The 21,414-nt window shown below is 40.1% G+C and overlaps 1 protein-coding gene across 17 annotated transcripts in view; it reads left to right on the top strand.

The window, feature by feature from the left end:
* The window catches only part of LOC309709734 (unconventional myosin-IXAa-like), a 155,694-nt gene that overhangs the window by 82,732 nt on the left and 51,548 nt on the right, over positions 1–21,414 (top strand). For 14 of the 17 annotated variants that reach the window (XM_082538526.1, XM_082538525.1, XM_082538524.1 and 11 more), the window contains exons 5-9: positions 31–130; positions 3,188–3,241; positions 8,800–8,900; positions 9,653–9,779; positions 18,020–18,109. In XM_082538526.1, coding sequence (XP_082394652.1) covers positions 31–130; positions 3,188–3,241; positions 8,800–8,900; positions 9,653–9,779; positions 18,020–18,109 — 472 coding nt within the window. The remainder of the gene's footprint in view (positions 1–30; positions 131–3,187; positions 3,242–8,799; positions 8,901–9,652; positions 9,780–18,019; positions 18,110–21,414) is intronic. The other 3 variants (XM_082538527.1, XM_082538521.1, XM_082538520.1) reach the window with 3 other exon arrangements.

Genomic DNA, 21,414 nt, shown 5'->3' with positions numbered 1-21,414 from the left:
GCTCTAATGTGTTTCTGTGTGTTTCTGTAGGAACTACCATGTGTTTTACTACCTGTTGGCTGGAGCCAGTGAAGAGGAGAGGAAGGCCTTCCACCTGCTCAAACCTGAGGAATATCACTACCTCAACCAGGTCCGCACACAAAAACACACACGCCCAAACATAGATACAAATAGCAAAGTGGGTGCTGCTTTCTAGAAAAGCTTCACGTTATTCTATTATATTTTATTATCTGGCAAGTCATTCAAATCCAGTTTCTGTCTGTTAAAATATGAATCGATTAAAGCTCCAGCAGCACTTGAAATGTGAAGAAACAGCTTTATTAATTTGACTGATAAGCTTTGGATAAAGGCCTCAATTTGGTTCAGCTTACGTAAAACAACCAATCATATATGTCCAACTTAGACAGTCATCAGTGAGGCACGAATAAGGATGGAGTGAGCACGTGCTTGTGGTTTAATGCACATCATTGCCAATGGAAACCAACACTGGTTTTAGAATATCTCATTGCCTGCTATATTCAGTTTACATGTAGTAAATAGTATGTAGTGTGATCAGTAAAATGTGTGATCTTATATTAAAATAATAATATAACTGATGGCATTTTGGGAAAAAATTAAAAGACTTTTTTTTTTAAATTACACATAAACAGCCCATCAAAATGATACAACTATGAAATATAAATATCTAACATGAACATCAAGTAACCTTCCTCACTTAAGGCAGGATTATCCACAAATCCTAATTTACCGTAGCCTAATGCAGTACTATAGCACTATAGACAGAAATATGTCTGTAGACTTTGTCAGGATGTATTTATTATCAGATATAATCAGATATATCCGGACCTCTAATTTAAAACAACAAAAATTCAGATATAAACAATTTCCAGATGAGATAATGAGTTACAAATGAAGACACAATCATTATAGCAGGGATGGAAAGCTTGAGTCTACAAAGATTTTAAACTGATAGCATGTTAACCGATGCACATCAAAGCCTTTTTTTAAAAGATGTAGGGCAAAAAAATGCTAATTTTATGTAAATGATTCATAAAAAAAAGCAAATATTCATCCCAAATGAAAACCGGGTTAAGTTATTATTGATTAGTAAAGCTGAAAAATCTCTGCTGGATCTTATTTACTCACTTAACTCAACTGGGACACATACATATCTTTGACTGCCAGAAATTCAACTCTTTTTCTCACATGTATGTGTGGCCGAGTGTGCATACATGCCTGGTCACATGCCAAAAGCCCCCCCCCCCCGTGTGTATCTTTTGCAGTACATCTGTGTGTTTTGGCAGCTGATGTGTGAGGATTCATATTCCCCCATGCCATGAAGGTAGCACACTGGAAAGATGAAAAAAAGATTCTCTCTCCTCATCTGCCCAAAAAATAAAATTTTTCTCCCCCGTTCTCTTTAATCTCCCCAACAACAACAGCAACAACAACCCCCTCTTGTTAGCTGCCAGCTTACTTTGCAGCTCTGTTTCCATGGCAACTGCAAAACTCACGACTCAGTCTGGCGCTGACGAGGACTCACGCAGAGGCTGCCGGCAGTCGTGTAGTGGTGCGCACTTACGCACACGCCGATGTCACAGAAGAGCAGAGCGATTGTGCGTACTTAGCTCTTTGTGTTACTCTGTGTTTCTCGGTGGATTTGACTGAAGTACATTTGCTCAAATACTTCAAAGCTGTGCCCCCTCTTTACTGTGCAGTGCACTTAACTTACTGTGATTTTGAGAGTGTAGATCTGCTGACTGAAGCCAGTGTGAAAGTGCCTTAAACATCAGTTCTTTCAGTGGCCAGAAAGGGATGTCTCCTCTGCTTGCAACAACACCACTGGTTTCCTTATAAGACGCCTACGAGGAAACCTTTAGTGTGCAGAATTGCTACTTCCAGGTCGTATTGAGCAGAACACAAAGTTAATTTTGTGGATTTAACTGGTAAATTTTATGGTCATTGAATCAGAACGGAAAGCGATCCAGGATATTGTCATCAGCTAACAATCTGCTGCTAGCCAGTCTTTTTTGGTGAGTCTTGTTCCTCAGCTCAAGGCTTCCTAACTAGACTTCATTTACCACTGAGTTACATCGTGGTGGCTACGTCTGTTCTGTATGTCTTAGCACGTGTCAGTCAAAGCAGCAACATTTCATAACTTTAAGACTTCACAAAATCTAAACTATTGAGTTCCAGTGGTCTATCCGATATCCCTGTGTTGGTATTGTTCCTATATCATCATAACAATGCTGGTCCAGGATCAGCATTGCAACTGACCAATCACTTTATCTGAACAATTAGTTGGCATTATCCAAGAAGTTAGCTGATGCTAGCACGAGTAAATTTAGCTTATAGCAAACCTTACTCAGTAATATATTTGCTACACTGCTAATTATTAAAGAAAACACTTGTTTACTTTTTGTTTTAGAAGAGAGTTTTATATAAACAGGCATTTTTCCCCTTTTTCTGCCATGTTGTGATGTCAAGGCTAAGACATCACAGCGTAGTTTGTCCATCCACGATGATCACTGCAAATGACAATGTTATGATGGTATGGGATACCATCATAACATCATAACGGATACACTGTCCCAATGTTAGGAAGGGTGTTTTTGACACTTGAACACTGGATTAATTTCTGCTTATAGCTTTAGTTACTAATTCCTTTACTGATTGTGATTTACACATTAGAAGGTGTTGCAGTGTGATACAGATTTAAGCTTAAAGTTAATGTTTAGGATAACTTAGGATAAATAAATCACTAACTTAACCAGTCTGAATTTTAAAAAAAGCAAAATGATTAAAAACACAACTATAACATTAAGGAATCAACAGCATTTATCCAGTTGTGCTATGATAGTATTGTAGTAGTTTTAATTTAGATAGGAAACGCTTTCAAAATTGTAATTAATTAATATTTGCCACTACTTTTACTTACATAAAATATCTAACTACTTTTTGCACCACAGATGGTGTGTTTTTTTTTCCAATGCCAAACCCTGATGAGGTCATCGGGGTTTCATTTTCGTGACTCTGTGGATGTGTGTCTGTTTTCGTGAGATTCTTTTTCTCCCCTCACGTCTTAACAGTATGCGTCATTGCTTCCTCAGTCTTTTTAAAGATTGCATTTTCATACTGTACGTATGTGTAACTCAAGCCTTCTTAACCCGCTCTGCCTTACTTCCAGATGACAAAGAAATCGCACAAACTCTACTGGGACAATTACTATGAGAGTGAGCTGGTCAGTATCGTGTGGATGACAAGCTGTTTGTGTACGTCTGTGTCCATGGGTGTGTCGTGGTACACTGGGTTTTTGGTGCCAGTCTTAGTCTTGTTCTTTCTTGGCTTTCCACACCCGCCCGCTTTCAGTGAAAAAGATGGAGGCGACCTGGGCTGACCTCCGCCGGTTGTGCTCTAAAATGTTTAAAGGGATTCCTTAGTGTAATCTTTTGACTGTATTTGGCTGTTCCGTCTCAAGACGTTTGCTCTTTGTACTTTGTCCAGTAACTCAAGGTTTTTGCCTGTTTTTCAAAGTAAATGAATCTCTTTCTCTCGTTTAAAAAAAATAAAATGACGGGTGACGACATGCTTATTAACAGTATTCGGACAATAAGGCATCCCTTTAAACTTGTCCTTTGGCTTTTGCGTGCTTTGCTTTTGGGGAATAGGTGACAAATTCAACACTACCATCTTTAAAGGGAAGGTTCAGGATCTTAATGTGCGTATGACAGAAGTTTTGCAGTTTTGGTTTGTTATCACAGAGCCACAAAAACTGCTGATATTGATAGCATCGATTGCTTACCACAGTAAGGAGGGAAAGGAGTAAGAAGAACCTTCAAGCACTCAAAAGTGTCGCTGATCCAAATGATACTAGTAACCATGTTCAAAACGAGAAGCAGACTTGCAGCAGCGACACTTTCCATCAATGTTAAACAAGCATTTGTGGTGAGGGCCTTCAAGTACGTTGACTAGGATGTAAATTTAACATAATTTCATGCTTCGCGGTAACATTAAAGATAGGGCAAGCGCTGACCTGAACAATTGGTAAAATACTCCTAAGTCTATTAGTCAGCTTGAGCAGTGGTCAATTAGCTTCACATCCTGAAACTTCCCTCTAGCTGTGTGGTCCGTTTTATGTGTGTTTGTGTGTTTTTGCCGTTTCATTGGTCTCTGAGCCTGCCCGCTGTCTTGCCAGCCTCCACCTGAAGTGAGTAATGTTTGGTCAGTGGGATTTGTTGTGTTTGTTTAAAGGCCCCTGTATCTGCTAATGGGAGATTATGTTACTTAGACTTTGCTGGCGAGCAAACACTTGACATGAGAGTTGGTCAGTATAAATACGACCTGTGGACTTACTGTATTTCACTCTTGACTTTGGCTTTTTCAACTCTTTGTTTCTTAGCTCTGAAACATTTCTTTTTGTTATGAATGAAAACAAATATTTTGAGTATTCTCTAAAAAGCTCTCATTGGCGTTGTGAATCCCTATTAATTTTACAAGCTAATGGACTTTTCTCATACCACACCTGCAGAATATCCTTTACTTCATATCTTGCTTGGAGGCATTTAACAACATAAAGTACAGCGATAGCACACATTTATACTCAACTTGTTTTTGTCTTTAAACGGCTATAATCTGTTACTGCACGCCCATAACAAAGTCATGATAAAATAACGTGATATTTACAATCCCCATATATTATTACCTGCATGCCTGTATGTTGTCAGTACAAACAATGGCAGTAAGAAACATTGTTGTAAATATAGCTCTAGGTAATATTATTATTACTTTGAACTTCAGATCAAACTGTTGACCTTGAAGGTTAGTTCAGAGGTAAAACGTGACATATTTTAAGTCTTACTGTACTTTGTGCATGTTGGCAATACACACCACACTACGAATCGTACTTTAGTTTTTAGGCTTTTTTGTCAACCATGAGCTCAAACACCAGAAACATAAGCTCCTTGGCTGAGGTAGCATACTTAACAACTGCTTATAAGAAGAATCATTTAAGTCATGCTGAACATGTGGCTTTTGCTGCAGGAGTGGTTTGAGAAATTTCTGTTGAGGTTTTTAAGATACGATTTGTGTTCCTCTCTTCATTTGATTCATGCTGTATCTCTGCATCATTTGCACCATTTACAGTAAATGTTATGAAGCCACGTTAATTACTGTGCTACGCTTCTGAGGCCATTGGATTTTCAAGAAATTGGTGCAAACACGAGATCCTACAAGGATCCAAGAAGCCAGGCGTGAAACTATGACGTTGTTGCTGAACCGGACCAGTTAGCAATCTTCCATGAAATTGGTTTCACTTAAGTGTAGCTTTTTTAATCTTAGATTTAATAGACTGTTTTTAATTAGATTTCTTTCTTTTATTATATTTTTTGCCAGGGAAGCAAAAAGGCATACTGTTAGGCCCTAACCTCTGTACACCATCACCAATTTTAGATCAAACCATCAACATGTGATTGAAGTTTGGACTTAACTCAAGGGTTTAACCAAAGGTTTGTAGTAACTGTTTAGGAATTACAGCCATTTTCATTCATAGTCCCCCATTTTCAGAGGCAGAAATTGCAAAGGGAAAATTGACTGAAAAGCGGTTTCATGGCCTGTTCCCTCTTTATTTCATGAAGCAGATAAACGATCTGTAGTTAATTCCAAGTGTTAATCTAGCGTTAGGTAGCTGTTCATTGGACCTTTAAATGCCAGTGATGGCATGAGGAAGGCCGTCATTAGCCAGGAAAAAAACAGAAACCCCCCCCAGAAAAACATAACAAACTTTACGAAGGGTGACTGCACCGGCCAGCTCAGCAGTACCAAAAGTGCTGAAAGCCCACAAAGGACTAAAGTGCATGATCGCAGAATTCTTTGCATGGTAATGAAACCAAGAAAAGAATGTGGTGGTATACAGAGGTAATGTTACACAAATGTGCCAAAGTCCAAATACTTAGAGAAGCTGACTGTCTTTTTCATTATGATCCATTACTTGGAAGCTTTGCTTTAGTAAATGGCTCCTTTCTGTTATTACTTTCTCGCACAATCCTCCCATCTCACTGTTTGCTGACACACTGTCTCTCCCAGAGGTCATTGAATGACCTCATGAGAGACCCCACCACCCAAGGAGATGATGTCAGTGTCTACACACACACACACACACACACACACACACACACACACACACACACACACACACAGAAAGAGTGGCAGCTTTTGACAGCTGCCTGATGACCTGACCAACCCTCTGGGCCTGTTTGGCCTCTGACCTCTACCACTGGTCAATGTGTGCTGCAGTAAATAGAGACGCACTTTGAGCAGTGACAAGTGTGTACAGATTCCAGATGCAGCGTCTGGGGCTTAAAATACCACTTAAACAATGAATGTGAATGAAAAATCTGAGTATTTAACTAAAGATCCTAAAGACCAAACATTTTCTGGATGTTTGCATTTGATGTGTGCAGTCTGGTGTTTGGTTCTGGGTCTCGGTGGCTGCTGGTTTGCATTTTGCGCTTGTTTGGGTATCTCTGGTTTTTGGCTGTGTGGAATGTCTAGAGATGGGTTGGCATGCTGATGTTTTTTGCACGGCTGGTCCATGGAATAAATCTTGACTAAAGTCATGGTAAATAACAGGAAAGCCTTGACTGGACGCACGTTCAGTTTTAACAGAATCCTCGAGCGATCTGTTAAAAAGCTTCATGTGCACAGTCAGCAGGGTTCCCGGCTTGATTTAATGCACCAGAACTGTTGCAACTGGCCTGAAATTACAATTTCAAGCTCTGAAGTGAAAATAGACTCTTTGTTTAAAATAAGTAAGAACAGATTGTTTCTTAATCATCACTTTACTGCACTCAACAATCCCTTGTTCTTTTCTCGACTTTTGTCTGAGCACCACGAGCTAAGGTTTTGGTTTTCAACCCAAGTATTCCATTGCAATTGCCAAAATTGATCTCTTTATTTTCTCAACTTCCTTCAACGTATCACATTGTGCTGTTTGGCGCCGATTTAAAACATACCCGGCAATTTGAAAACTGGCTTTTCCCGAGAAGCCTCAAAACCCCTTTGTTGCAATTGGAGAAGCTCACTGTAGAAATGCGCTGATTGTTGGCTCTGCAGTTCCTGACAAGTTCGAAGCCAAAGGAAAACAATGGAGAAGCAGATGAGCGTTGAATGGTAAAGGGTACAAGAGGCAGATCCAGAGTGTGGATTATGGGTTCCTGTGTCTTCTCTCGCCGGCCGGTCACTGTGGTATGTGCTAATTATGTGCCTGACAGAGGCTCGCTGCTGGAGCAGAGACACGCCGACTAACTGGAGGGCTCGAAGAGACAAACACACACGCTATGATTGTATACGTACACATCCTCGCGCTGCTCATTCCTTTGCTTTACTCATTAATTGTTAAAACACTTTCAAACACTGTGCGATGGCTCATGATTACACAGGAATGTACTTGTGTTCACTTCGCAGGGTTTCCCCCTTCAACAGCTGAAATAAACCCTGTAAACTGTATTTTCTTTTACATTCATTACACAAAGGAATGTGCAGTTTCTATAAATAATTGCTGTTAGTTGCTTAGCTGAGTCTGATGACCATGATTATAAAACAGTTTAAAGTTCAGTTTCTACATTGTGGTCCAACCCAGTGAATGTGCTTTTCTCATAATTAACTGCCATGTGTCACATAAACTCATGTTAGACTTGACTTATGAATCTAAAGACGCAAGATTCAACTTGAGGGAGGCTATAAAAGGCTGATGGGATATTGTCGTCACCCTGCTGGGCGGGCAGGCAGGAGGCCGGGCGAGATAGACACCCAAGTTTGCGAATGTGAGAACTCCAGAATGAAGAGACATAGGACTACTACTGAAAATCTCGGACGAGTTCAAATCTGAGTAACCTCGGCCTTAAGTTCAGGGGTCAGAGGTTACGTTTTCTGAAAATCTTATGAATCTGATAACTTGAGAATGAAGTGACGCAGGAGTTTCAAATTTATACCATAGGTGCATTTACTAGGAGGCTGAGGGTTAAACTGGCTGCTGCCATTATTTTCTATTTCCTAGGGGTGGTCTTTTGCTGCTAAACCTCATCTGCTTCAATGCTTGACGTGATGCTCTGTCTGGCCTTTTTTCTCTTATGGCTAGCATCAACATTTTGGCACAAAAAAATGCTGCTCAGTGGATATTTTCTTTTCTGACCATTCTCTGTAACCCTAGAGATGATTCTGTGCTAAAATCCCAATAGAGCAGCAGTTTTTTTTAATTTTGCAGCAACAGTCATGCTGCGTTCAAAGGCACTTGCATAAAAATTAAGTCTCTGTCGCATTTTGATTTATTGAATTGCTTCTTTGTTATTGTCTGTTTTTACAAGTAGTTGAACTGGTGTACCTAATGAAGTGTCCAATAAGTTTATAAATAGAGCACATTAGTAAGACACAAATATCTAATATTTTAATCTTTGACTTTTTGCACATACGTTAGAAAATTGCAATAATTCACAATTATTTTAATTGCATTTTTAGAAAAAGCACTTAAAATAAATCTCATCAGGAGAGCTGAGGTCTTGTTATTGGGGTTCAGTGTTATTTTGCAACTTTCTTTGATAATTTGAGGAAATCGGGCACATTTTATATTAGAAGTTCTGTGGGGAAACCCTGCTTAGTGTCACAAAAAGACAGCATGCTGTCTTTTAGCTTCTGGTACACACTTTAATAACAGATACAATATAAAGAATCTTGTTTTTGTTGAATTTATGTGCTTTGTAGTGATTATGTGTTCGTCTGTTTTTGTGTGTTTCCACCTGACACCAGCAGGACTGCTTCACAGTGGAAGGAGAAGATCTAAAACACGACTTTGAGCGGCTGCAGCTGGCTATGGAGATGGTTGGCTTCCTGCCCACAACACGCAAACAGTAAGATTAGCTGCATGGCTACAACCATTAGCTTGTAACCTGTTCTTGTGTAAAACTGAGTAAGATTAAAGAACTACAAGCCAACAGTCAGAGTCTGAACGCTTTTAGAAACTTATCTCAGTACTTTTTTATTTTATTTTATTTTTTTGAAGAAACCTATGCACTGGGACAAAAAACAGGGAATTGTCTAGCTATGATAATGTTACCACACTAAAGCAGACTAGCGCTCCCTCAGTACCCCTGCTCCTCTTGATGTTTTCACCACAAAGCATTTTTAGTCTCTCACAAGGTGCTTCAGCTTGTCTCAGCAGCTCAGAGCATGTTGTGCTTTCTTGTTTACTTTTTTACAGTCTTTCTAAGATTTAAATCACTAACTGAACTAACTGTTAGCTAAAAAAAATTATTGCAAAGTGTAATTTTTTAGCTTTAGCTAAAAAAAGAAGCGTGTATTCTTATCTTACTCTTGAAAGAAAGCATATGAATTATATAATAAAATATATAAAAAATAAATACATTTTCCCAAATTTCCCAAAACTATTTCTATAGGGCTTCATATTAATACCTATGTTTTGTAAACCACAGTTCTTGGAAATTAATCGATAGGATTAATTACTTCAGTTTTTCAGTCCCTACAATATGTATTTAAGTATAAATACGTTTTCATGATGCCCTAATATCCACTGTAAAGCCTGCTCAGTAAGAAGGTGGAGTTTGTTGATGTGATAAAGAAAAGTACCTTTGTTCCTTTTCAGGATTTTCTCCCTGCTGTCAGCCATCCTCCACCTGGGAAACATCCGCTACAAGAAGAAGACCTACAGGGATGATTCCATCGATATCTGCAACCCAGAGGTCCTGCCCATCGTCTCAGAGCTGCTAGAGGTGAGCGGCATGGTGCAGATCGTGACATCTGTCCGCCAACACTGAATCAGCAGCATTAAAGTTGATTTGGCAGACATGAGTTTATGCTTTGAATCAATAAATGTCACAGAGCTGTGTATATCCAACATTGCTCTGTGAAAATCAAATGGAAAAATTGCACATTAAGATATCTGAGGAATTTATGGTGCTGACTTTAGGCTGAAATGCAAAACTCTTGATACTTTGAAGAGTAATAAAAAAATGAAGAATTGGAGCTGAACTTTACCACAGGGCTTGTTTGTTCTCCCAAAATTCCTTCTTTGCCGTTTTTTTATTCTCACAGACTTCATGAACTTTAAAAATAAGTAACATCCGCTCGAGCAAATAGGCGTTTTTCTATGCTCTGTTTTTGTTGAAAGCTGTGAGAAAAATGTGATTCCTCCCACAATGTGGGTTTTACAAAAAGCCTTTTAGAGAGCTGAGGATATAGGTATACAAGCACAGCTTGTGGTGACAGCGGAAGTTAAGAGGTGCTTCAGGTCCCAAAGAGCCGTCCACCCATCCAGTACTTTCACAAAGTACTGTTTGTGTAGAGGTTATTTTCAGAGCTCTTATCCTGGTCTGTTGTTGCTCTCCCACCAGGAACAATGAGTCCCTGTTACTGTCCCAATTTTAACTGCAAAGTTTAATCATATTTAAGTTATTGTAGGAGCATTTTAAATACAGATAAAAGCTTTGTTAAGGGTCATTGTGATTCATTTGTTTGTTAACAACTGTTGTTCTTTAATTCCGCTCCCTTTTAAAAACCAAAAAACGGTTGTTTTTGGCTTGTTTTGTCATTTCTTCAGCATTACACTCGGGCCATTTGTTTTCATACTGGGAGCACATTGTCTCTGAAGATGAAGTTCAAGTAGAGTTCATCCAGCCTTTGATTTCAGCAAAAATAATGTAGACTGTTGCAGTAAAACTCAGACTAAAAATAGACTCAAGAATAACATTAGTTCACGCCAGGCAGAAGTCAAGCTCTGCAGCAGTCGCTGCAGTCCAGCTGATCTCAGTCCCAGCCATATCAGCTGGTGGCTCAGCTGACATCCACCTCAGCATCCAGCTGGCAAATGTTATGTTAGGATCTACTGTCTAACCTGCTTATAGTTGCTGTGCATGTGCAAGCCACTTTGCAAGCCACTTTCACCCAAGCTCTTCCTTCTGTTGGTAGCTCCACCCATCCTGTGTTTTCAACATATGCATATGGAAGGGCGTTATAGAACAAAGGAAGTCACTCTTATTTTGACTGTAGTGGCTCTGAGTAAACTACACTTTTGGTGTTAAACAAAGCAGTTGAATGTTTGTTTGTTATTCCTCCTTTTTGTAATCTAATGACTGAGATATTTTATAACCATCTTTTTGTTTTGTTAACATTTAATAATGTAAAATTAACACATTTTAAAAGATGCTCTTGTGTACATACACAGACTGTATAAGAAAGATAGCACCCACTAATTTGCAGGTGTGCTTTTAAAATCCCAACTTAAAAAGCAGAGCATCATGATCATTACCATCTTGTTTCTTAGGAACCACATGTGACCATACAGTATGTTGTCAGCTAAGGCGAGCTAGCTTGGTTAGAAAGGTTCGTCCACAAACTACATCACCCAGACGTAGATACCTACTAACCTTTAGTAGTGCTAACCTTTAGCAACATTTGAGTGCGGGTGAAGCCTGTTACTCTGCTGCGGGCTCTTTCACTCACCTGTTCAGTACTGCATGACTTTAAGTGTCTGTGGAATTTCAACTGCTGGTGACTCTTTAACTCTCCTGGGGAAAATAGAGAACCTGCAAAAACATTTACTGGCAGGGTTTATGTGCCACACAGTGTTTATAAGTTTATGAAGTTGAGCTGCATTTGGACTCATTCTTGACGTTGAAATCAGACCATAGACACACACAAACATGCACACACACATACATAGAAAGGACAGCTGAAATACCCACATGCTGCTTGGACGTGTCATTTCCCAGTCCCTGTTACAAACTGCAACAATTAGCCGGATGCGCTTGTTGAGTCGGTGACAAAACAATGTCCGAAGTGTGCCGGAGACTCCTGTCAACAGCACAGCGGGGATGTTATGACTGTGGAGTGTTCGCCTGTAACATCCAGGCTGGTCTCTTTGTTTCCCCCAGGGATCCAGAGTGGCAGTGCGGCGAGTTGAGCCACATGTAGGCCACATGCTCAGGGGTCAGTTTTTTAAGTTCAAGTTTATTTGGATGTCTGTTATTTGATGCAGAGCCTCTGGCTGTCTGTCTCTTGGGTCTTATAAGATATTCTTAAAAAGCCACGAAGAAAGAGAAGGAAAGAAAGAAAGCACAGTGCTGACCTGAAAGATGGGCTCATAATGAATCCCTGTTTTGAGTGGATCTTAAGCATTAACATTTGTGGTGAGATGCAGTCTTTTGGTTGGATGATGGGAAAATATTATCATTCATTATGTGACCATTGAATCAGGTAGGCAGAGAAGTTTAAAGACTGTGACAGATTAGGTGATCTAAGAGTTTACGTTTAAATACTACTTGTAGTGTTATTTAATGTACACAGTCTAGAAAAATAACAGGACCTGCTGGGAATCAAGATTGAGTTTAAATATTTACCCTTTGAAGCTTGGCAGTAGAACTACAAGCTCCTTGATCTGCCTATGATTTAGATATAGATATACTGAATTAGTATGACCTATGCAAATTGGTGATGTTGTTTCATCCTTGCAAGCTTAGCTTTACGCTAAGAATCTGAATGAGTGTCTAGACTACAGACAGGCACCATCAAAACTCGTTAGCACTTATGTTTTATTGATGGTGCATGGTTTTACTTTAAGGCAATGTGTGAGAGAGTCTGTTAAATGGTTAAAGAGGTTGTTCAGGTCAGCTGAAGGGAGTCTCATGTTGAGTCATGTGAGGCTAGGACTGCTTGAAGGCAAACTCTGGCTCTAAATGAGTCCTAATTTGCATGAATGTCCAGCGTTTGATGTGTAAAATGGTTTCGGGCAGGATGAGGTATGTTTACTGCTGCACTCACTGCTGCTGTGGCATATTAATGCAAAGCACCTTTCAAAGAGAACCTTGTGTAGATTGACGCACAAATGGGAATAAAGCCAAGTGCCACTTCCTGTTTCCTGTGGAGGTGAAACAGGAAGAGGAAGTAGAGCTTGTACAGGCTGATGTACAGTTGACAGACTGGATCCTCTGAGGTCTGGAGTTGAGTAATTTGACCTAACCAGAAACATTTCTGTGCAAACTGGAAACCAGCTTACAGAGAGAAGCTTTCTGTCTGAATAAATGCGCTGAAGCCTGAAACTGCTGATGGTAATTGAATGCTAAAAACAGTTTTTCTTTTGTCTATTTTTTTCTTTTTCTTCTTTATTTTAGACATTCGCTATTTATTTTGCTTTTTAATTGCTGCATTTAGTTTTGAATATGAAAACCAGCTGTCTAACGTTTGCGTTCTGCCCTTACAATAACCAGTTGCCACAGTTTATTCTTATATCTGATGTTAACTTACTAACAGCATCAGATATTAATCTACTCTGGACATTTACGATAAGAGGATAGATATCTTTTATTGACTCCAGTAGGGAAACTCATTCTCTGCATTTAACTCATCCTTCTGTAAGTACAAGGAGCAGTGGGATCAACTCCAGATGTAAGCTTGGTCGCAGTAACAGAAGACTCAACCTTGCATGTTTTTGCTGGCAGGCAAACCTGGGGCTCCTGGAGGAAACTGCAAACTGCAAACAGAGGGGCCCTGTAAGCATCCAGGACCCTTTTTCAAACCCAAAGCAGCTATCGTGTTGTTTTGGGTTTTGATATGTAATAAAAAGATCTCCATTAGGACACAGACGGGCTACCAGGTGTCACTTTTAGCCCAGTTCAAATGATCTTTGAACCATGATAGTGTGTCTGCATAGGAGAAAACGTATGTGAGATGCATGGCACTGCGTTACTGTGTGTTTCTCCAGGCATTTGATTACAGTGAAGCATTCTGGGGATCCAACAATGTGTGCAATCTTTCAATAAACAGCACGTAGCTTGATGGGGAGGACTCTCTGTGTAGGTTAAAGTGGACCTGGACAGATCAAAAAAGGCTGCAGATTATTAAATTGTGTCTTGTCAGCAGGATGCTAAAGTACCAATAATAGTCCAGTTACCACAGACTGATTGGTTCACACATTTTTGACACTGCCTACAACAGGTTGACGATGGTCTACACTGCTTTGCATATTATTAATGCAAAATCACACTGTCAATTTAGACATTAATGGTGATAAATAATGTTGACAGGGAAAGCCTAAAGTCCTTTCAAAACAGACCTGGGCATTATACGGCCTCCTGACCACCTCCTGCCCCGTGAGTGTCCCTGACCAGCCCGCCACACATCAACAGGAAGTCAGGACTCAAACCTAAATCTTGCAGTTGTCTTGTTTCGGTTGCCAATTACTCTTTCATACACCCCCCCCCCCACCAGAAATTCTGTTTCAGGGTGAAATCACAATATAACTTTGTTGCTTTTATTTTGAAGGCTACTGAAAGTTTTCTTTACACTCATGCATCTGCAGTCTCACTGTGGAAGCAATGGAACTGACGCTCATGAGAAGTGTGTTTTCTAGCCCCAACAGGCTTTAGCTGACACGCACAAAAAGATAGATTGATGCCGCATGCAGAGTTTTTAACAAACACATAAACTGCTAAGTATTCGTTTACTGAAGTCAGAGGTAAAGCCATCTGCTTGGTTTGTGGAGAGCAGATTACCATGTTTAAGGATTACAATTTGAATTATCATTATGAGACTAAACATTCAGAGAAATACAAGAACTTGACCGATGCAGAGTGGAAACAGTGGAAACATATTTGAACCTTTACTAGCAAAGCTGCTATGGAGTATGGTGCTAGAGTATAGGACCTGAGAGCAGGAGTTTGAGGGTTTTGGGAGAAGAATGGCAGATTTGAGAGAGAATAGAAGGCACTAGAGGTGGGAATCACCATACATCCCACGATACGATATTATCACAATACTTAACGCACGATACGATATTATTGCAATTTTTAAAAATATTTTGCAATATTCAGATTCTGTACATAAAGGTAAACTTTATCAATATTCATTTTATCTAATATCAAATTCTCACACTCAGTCTTTCTCTCATTTCAGTCAGTTTTATTGTTGACAAACTGAACGGTTTGTATTACAGTCTAGTCCAACTTAACTGAATGCTAAATAAAAAAGTTTAAAACGTAATTAAAATAAAACGTGTCTTAAATTAAAATAAGTAAACTGTCATGTTTATTGCTGCCATAAAAAAGTTAAACATATTTGGACAGTGAAGGAATGTCAGGATTCTTGCTCAGAAAAAGGATCAACATGCTCTGAAGTCAGAGCACAAAAACTTTTTTTGTAACAAAATATCGATTTCTGCTGTCCCTGTATCGATACATTATTAGCAAAAAAAATATCACGATACTACACAGTATCGATTTTTTCCCCCACCCCTAGAAGTAGGGCTGGGCGATATATCGAGTTTTTTAAAAATATCGATATATTTTCATACGAGATATAAGATGTGACAATATCGTTTATATCGATATAGTCTATGTTACGTTATAATTATACTTGTGGAGCCGCAGGTTTGCCTCTCTTTCGTCCACTTTTGTCTCTACGCAACGTTACTTGGCCTCGCCTCTCCTTCACTGAACACAACTCCGCCTCCCCCATAGCTTCACCTGCAGGCAATGACAAGATGAAAGCGGAAAATCTCCGTTAGCGAGTTACCGTGTGTGGGGCTGGGCAGCGTCAACGTGTTAGCGAGCTAACCGCGCTAACGAGCTAACCGCGCTAACGACATGCAGCCCGGAGGGGCTGCACGGCCTAAAATCCTTTCATTTTCTCAAAAATCGACAGTGCACCTTATGTATGAATTCTGGTTGTGCTTACTGACTGCGAACCGATTTTATGTGGTACACAGCGCTCAGCAATCTGTCAAAAAATGTTTTAATATGACTTTGCTAAGCTACGGAGCTGCACCGCTTGATGGATTGTCGGAGGATTACGGCTACCGAGGAGGAGCCTCGCGGAGTGATATGTACTGTGTGTGTATAAGGACCACAAATGGCACCTGTTCAGAGACGTGGTGCAGCTGTGAAATCTGTCTCTTTGTTATTACGCTCAGCGTCTATTAGTTTACATTTTGACTGCACAATTGTGAGCTTTTTGTTATGCACAAAAACAACATTGTTTTCTTTTATTTATGGACCATGATTATTTAATAAATGCTGATAATTTATTTTTGAGTAATTTCTTCATGTACATCTACGCTGTATGTAAATAAAAGTGCCCGTGTGACAGCTGGGACACAGTGTGACTAAGAACTCTCTTTTTGTTCTTAACTTATGGCTTTAAAAAAAAAAATATCGAGATATATATCTTATATCGCCATCCAGGTAAAAAATATCGAGATATGAATTTTGGGTCATAGCGCCCAGCCCTACCTAGAAGGCACACTTACCTGTGGCTCTACTACAGTAACAGGTGGATATGCCCACCACCTCACAGCTGAAACTTGTGTGAACCTCTAATATGCAGATGCAATATCACTGGCTCATATTTTCCTATAGAGTTCTATTCAGGATTCTTTGTGTGCAATGTCTCTGGAAAACCGTCATGCTCAGATCAGGCGGCTCTGCTGTGTTTGCTTTTACTTTTTGTCCTCACTAGGATCTAAAGGTGCTCCAAAAAAATGGCTGACTTCAGTTCAGAATCACTGGCCCCAAACTGGTGCTTACAAACTTCTGATTATTAGAGTATTAAGATCTGTGATCATGACAGGGCATCGCGCCTGTCACCAAGCAACTAATACATGGAAATGTACCAGTTGAAGACCAATCACTGAGCTGCAGAATAGGCTTTGCTCTTTGTGGAGGGATTACCAGGCAGTGTGAAATGAGGTCTGATTATGCCCCCCGCTCCCCACCAACCCACTCACTGCAGAGTTGACTTGTCCTGCCCCCCCCCCCAAATTTATGTCAAAGCATTTAGAGGCCACTGACAGAAATAGATCCATAATGGTATTAACTATAACATTGACACCCTTGCTCTTTAAACATGAAGACATCAGGCAGCCTTGCGATGGCTTGTTCTCACATGTATACACACACACGCGGAAACACACACACACACACACAGTCTCAGGAGCAGCTGTTCGGCCCACGCCCATAATCCCCGTAGATGGAGGAGATGTGTGCAGTGACATCTGCTTCTCCCAGTGTGGCCCTGTCATCGCTGGTTTGTCTGGGGCCATTTTTAGAGTGAACACAAACTCAAATGGAAAGTCATATAGTACTGTACTGAATATCATGTGTGCTGCTTTTGTGTCAGCTACGTTGGTTAAAAGCGGCAGAGATGTCAGAGTTATGGTCAGCTAAATACATACAGACAATATGTGACAAACACTACAACTGAATCAAACAATCATCTGCGTATAGGTAATAGAACCAAATGGGATTGTCTGTTTTGGACTTGCTGACATTTCATCAAATGAGTGAAAGAGTACCGATTGGGTAAACTTATAAATTAGCTGCATAGTGATACAGCGGTTAGCTTTGTAACCTCACAGCAAGAAGGTCATCAGTTTGAACCTCCCAGCCAGCTGGAGCTGAGTGTGTATGTTCTCCCTGAGCCTGTGTGGGTTTCCTCTGGGTACTCCAGTTTCCTCCCACAGTCCAAAGACACCGCTGGTTCCAAACTGTCCGCGGTTGTATGAATGCTGTGTGAATATATGGTATAATGTGGCTTTAAATGGCTGTAATAGATACCACGAGGGACATATTGGTGAAACATGCATAATGACTAAGTTTAAAAGGCCTTTATTCTGTGTACCTAGTGCAACCTCACTGTGGGAACTGTAGGATACATAGTCAGTCACCATATCTCTGCTCCCATATCTTTGCAATCTGTCTCCTGTAAATCCCCCCAGCTTTGCTGAATGTCTTATTTCATTAGTCTCCTAATCAATGTTATCATCATCATTGCCTGTAAAATAAACAGTAAATCTCATTTCAGGTTACATTTTACTGATAGAGTAGAAGTGATCCTGTGTTATAGCTATTGTGGGTGATATCCCTTTGTCATCACTGATTATTTGTTAATAAGTCCAGTAGTGAGTGCCCTGATGTCTTCCTTGAAAATGACACTTTTATTCTTGCTTTTCTTTTGTGCACAGGTGAAGGAGGAGATGCTTCTTGAAGCACTGACAACCAGGAAGACGGTGACTGTTGGAGAAAGGCTCATAGTGCCCTACAAGCTTGCAGAGGTAACCGCACCAGAGTGAGACACGTGCCCCAAATGCAGTGGCTTTGTCTCACCGTCTAAAGCTGCTAAATCTTCTATGAACCTCTAGTCCTTCGGTGCCACGACACATTTAAGAAAATGCAGCAAAACAATATTCGTCTGTTCTGCTTCTTGATGGCGCTGCTCTGTGGTGTCAGCAGGAGCGTGGCTTCATCACATCCAGTGAGTCTCAGTAAAAGCACGTTGTTGCTGAACGTTTTGTTTTGAAGTGCGTCATCTGTACTGGAGATTCTTTGTTTGTGTTTGCTTGCTTTAGAGTTTGTCTGGGGAGTTTGTTGTGGCATTCTCTTTTGATAGGGGTCTTCCTCTGCAACTTCCTGTTTCCTGTTAAGCCAAGCAGTGGCGGTTTGAGTTAACCATGTTCTTTAGACTCACAGTCTGAAGAATTTACCTCTTTGTTGCCTCTTTTGACCTAGATAAACTCCACTGAAGGGCATCAGAGTGCTGCTGAATATTAATATTCAGTGAAGTTTGCTTATCTCTCCCTCCAAGCTCAGCAAAGCACTGCATAGTCCTGCTCTGTGCTTGTGGCTTCAGGGCCTTTTGTCTGAGGAAGGAAATGCTACACATTGATTGCCTGTAACCCCGTTAAGCTCCACCTCTCCATCTGATCCACAGCCTAGTTTCACCCAACAATGGTTGTTCCCACTCTCCCACACCCCCGTTGCTTCAGTCATGTGTTCTTGTCTTAGGAATGTGCAACCTCCACTGGAATATACAGCACAGAGGCCAGAAACACGATCCTGCCTCAGTCTGTTTGTCTGTCTCTTTCTCCTCCAGTCGCATATGTTTCAAAGCATAAATTCACTTATTTTTGGACTGGCTGTGTGAGACAGGCTCAGACGATGTGATCAGAACTCTATTCCTGGATTAGAGCTGCATTTCTGATTAAATGATGTTCGCTTCTGGCTTCTGGTGTTTTCCCCCTCTGTCCTTGTTGAGGTGGTCGTATCTCGAGAAGAGCAAGAGATAAAAGGATTCACGGGTACCTGCAGAAACCTTCAGGTACTATGTCATCTGTGGAGGAAGTGGTAAAAAAAATAATAAAAAAACGAAAACAACAGCAGATTAGCATTATAGGAAATCCTCAACTATCCACTCAAAGAAAGAAAAACGTGTCATATATAACATGTTACTTTTAATTTGTGCCAAGATTTGTGCAATCCATGGAGACAGGGCAGACTCGGTTTATTGCTCTAATTCAGATTGCGTACAGAACATTGTTATCTATCAAGTAGCAGCACATAACAGATAATGATTACTACTTCGCACTATATATGTAGACCGCAAACATATTTTATTAAAAATATTTTTTTAAAACAATATTAAAATGTTTCATAATGATGAAATTAACATTTAACATTAGATTAATATTACATATATAAATAAGGCACAAGTTTGGACAAACTGGTGGACTTCATGCTAGCTTTAACTCTTTACCCCATAAAGACGACGTTTAACACCTCAGTTTATGTCAATAAAGACGTGGCTCGATGACCATTAGAATAGTTTCTTGGTTTTTCCAAGAAAAACTCTGCACAGGCAGAGACCACCCTCACTAACCTCTGTTCGTTAAACAGGTCTAATACGAAAGAAACCACTCAGTTCAGAAAAAGTGTTTCAAGGGTTACTCCTTGTAGCCTTTCAGGAGGTAAAGAGTTCAGTTTAGCTTTTAGCTAGCTTTACATGGATGTTGCTGCAAATGCACTGTGTCATTCAGCCTGGCCTCTGTAGGGGAATGACCATATTAGGGAGATCTACTCTTCTAGTATCGCACAGGGCCAAGAGCAGAAAAAAACTGTCTGAAAAAATGAGTTTAGAGTCTGAAGCCTGAGGTTTTGGCTCATAGAGTTTGTTTGTCCTCATTATTTGAACGTTTGGCCACATTCAAGATGGGCATCCTCAGCTGTAAGAGTATATGTGTCACAGAGAATAAGGAAAAGTATAATGGATCCACCATAAGCATTATAACAGCGATCCTTAATTCCGCCTTTAAACTAAATCAAATACCAGAGGCCATGCCATTTCCCGCATGTCATCCCCCCACACTCTTTCCCCAGTTTCGTGTCCACTCATTGCGGCATCAGTAAAAGCATAATGCCAGAAAATCACACTCCACGTAAAATTAGAAGTGAAAACCTGCCCTGATCTGACGGAGGGTCGTGGGAGCGAGTCGAGGCCACCTGTGGAATCCATAACACGCCTGTTTTTATACAAAGGAAATGTGGAAAAAAGAACCTGGCAAATGTTGCTGGTTCTTCTCAGAAATGATTTCTTCCTGCTTGGATAAGAAAGGTTGAGAAAATGTGCTAGGCAGCTGTCCCATCCACCCGCAGTGGAGGTGGGGAAATTTGGATGAGGTGTTCGACCTGCTGAACCTCAGCAAGCTGCGGATTGGAAGATGTTGGTTTTCTAACTTTATCGCAGACAGTCCCGAACCTGAGTGGACGATCTCTGGTTGAATCATGTAGCTCTTGGGGTTTATCATAGAGGAATAATGAGAGTAAAAGTAAAACCCAGCTCAAGCAGGAAGATTGTGCTTGGCAGCTATTGTTCTGTCATTCAAGCTTCCTCAAGAAGTTACTTACTACTACTACTATGACTTACTACTCCTACTACTTAAGCTGGCTGTGCCACAAATAGAGAAATAGTGCAATTACTGTTCGTCATGTCTAACTAAATGTTAAAGTTTCACATTCAAAAATATGTTTTGGACATTGTTTATAAACATGCATATTCAGAGTTTGACAGATTGTTTTCAGATTCTTTTGCTGAAAGTAGAACATTTCTTTCAGCAGAAATCTGTTTTGAGCTGCAGATTTTTTACTATCTTAGTTGTACGTAGTTTAAACATAGTTTAAAAGCCAGTCACACAAAAAGGTAACTCACACAAGTTTGGTGTGGAAATTTGAAGCCTGCATTGAGCAGTATCTCAGTAACATTTCAACCATCTTTATATATACATTAGCTGTCAGACGTAAGCTAATAGTGAAAGCAGGATATTTTTTTTTTACGTTTTTTAAGTTGTGAAACGTAAAGAAAAAAGAAGGGTTGTTGGTCAAGAATGTGATGTCATAAAAAGGGGGTACGGTCATCTCAGGCACACAGGCCATCTGCTGCTCAAAAATACTGTTTTGTAACAAAAGAAATAAAGAAAAAAGATTTTGTTTGACATCAAGGCTCCAGCCCGGTCACGACCCTCAATTGGATGAGCAGGAAAAAATTAATGGACTTTATTAAATAGCTGTTATTATAGATATCCTTTGT

This window comes from Aulonocara stuartgranti (genome assembly GCF_965226115.1).
Source record: "Aulonocara stuartgranti genome assembly, chromosome: 7".
NCBI lineage: Eukaryota > Metazoa > Chordata > Actinopteri > Cichliformes > Cichlidae > Aulonocara > Aulonocara stuartgranti.
The sequence above is the reverse complement of the archived record's forward strand: the minus strand, read 5'-3'. Positions and strand labels throughout refer to the sequence as shown.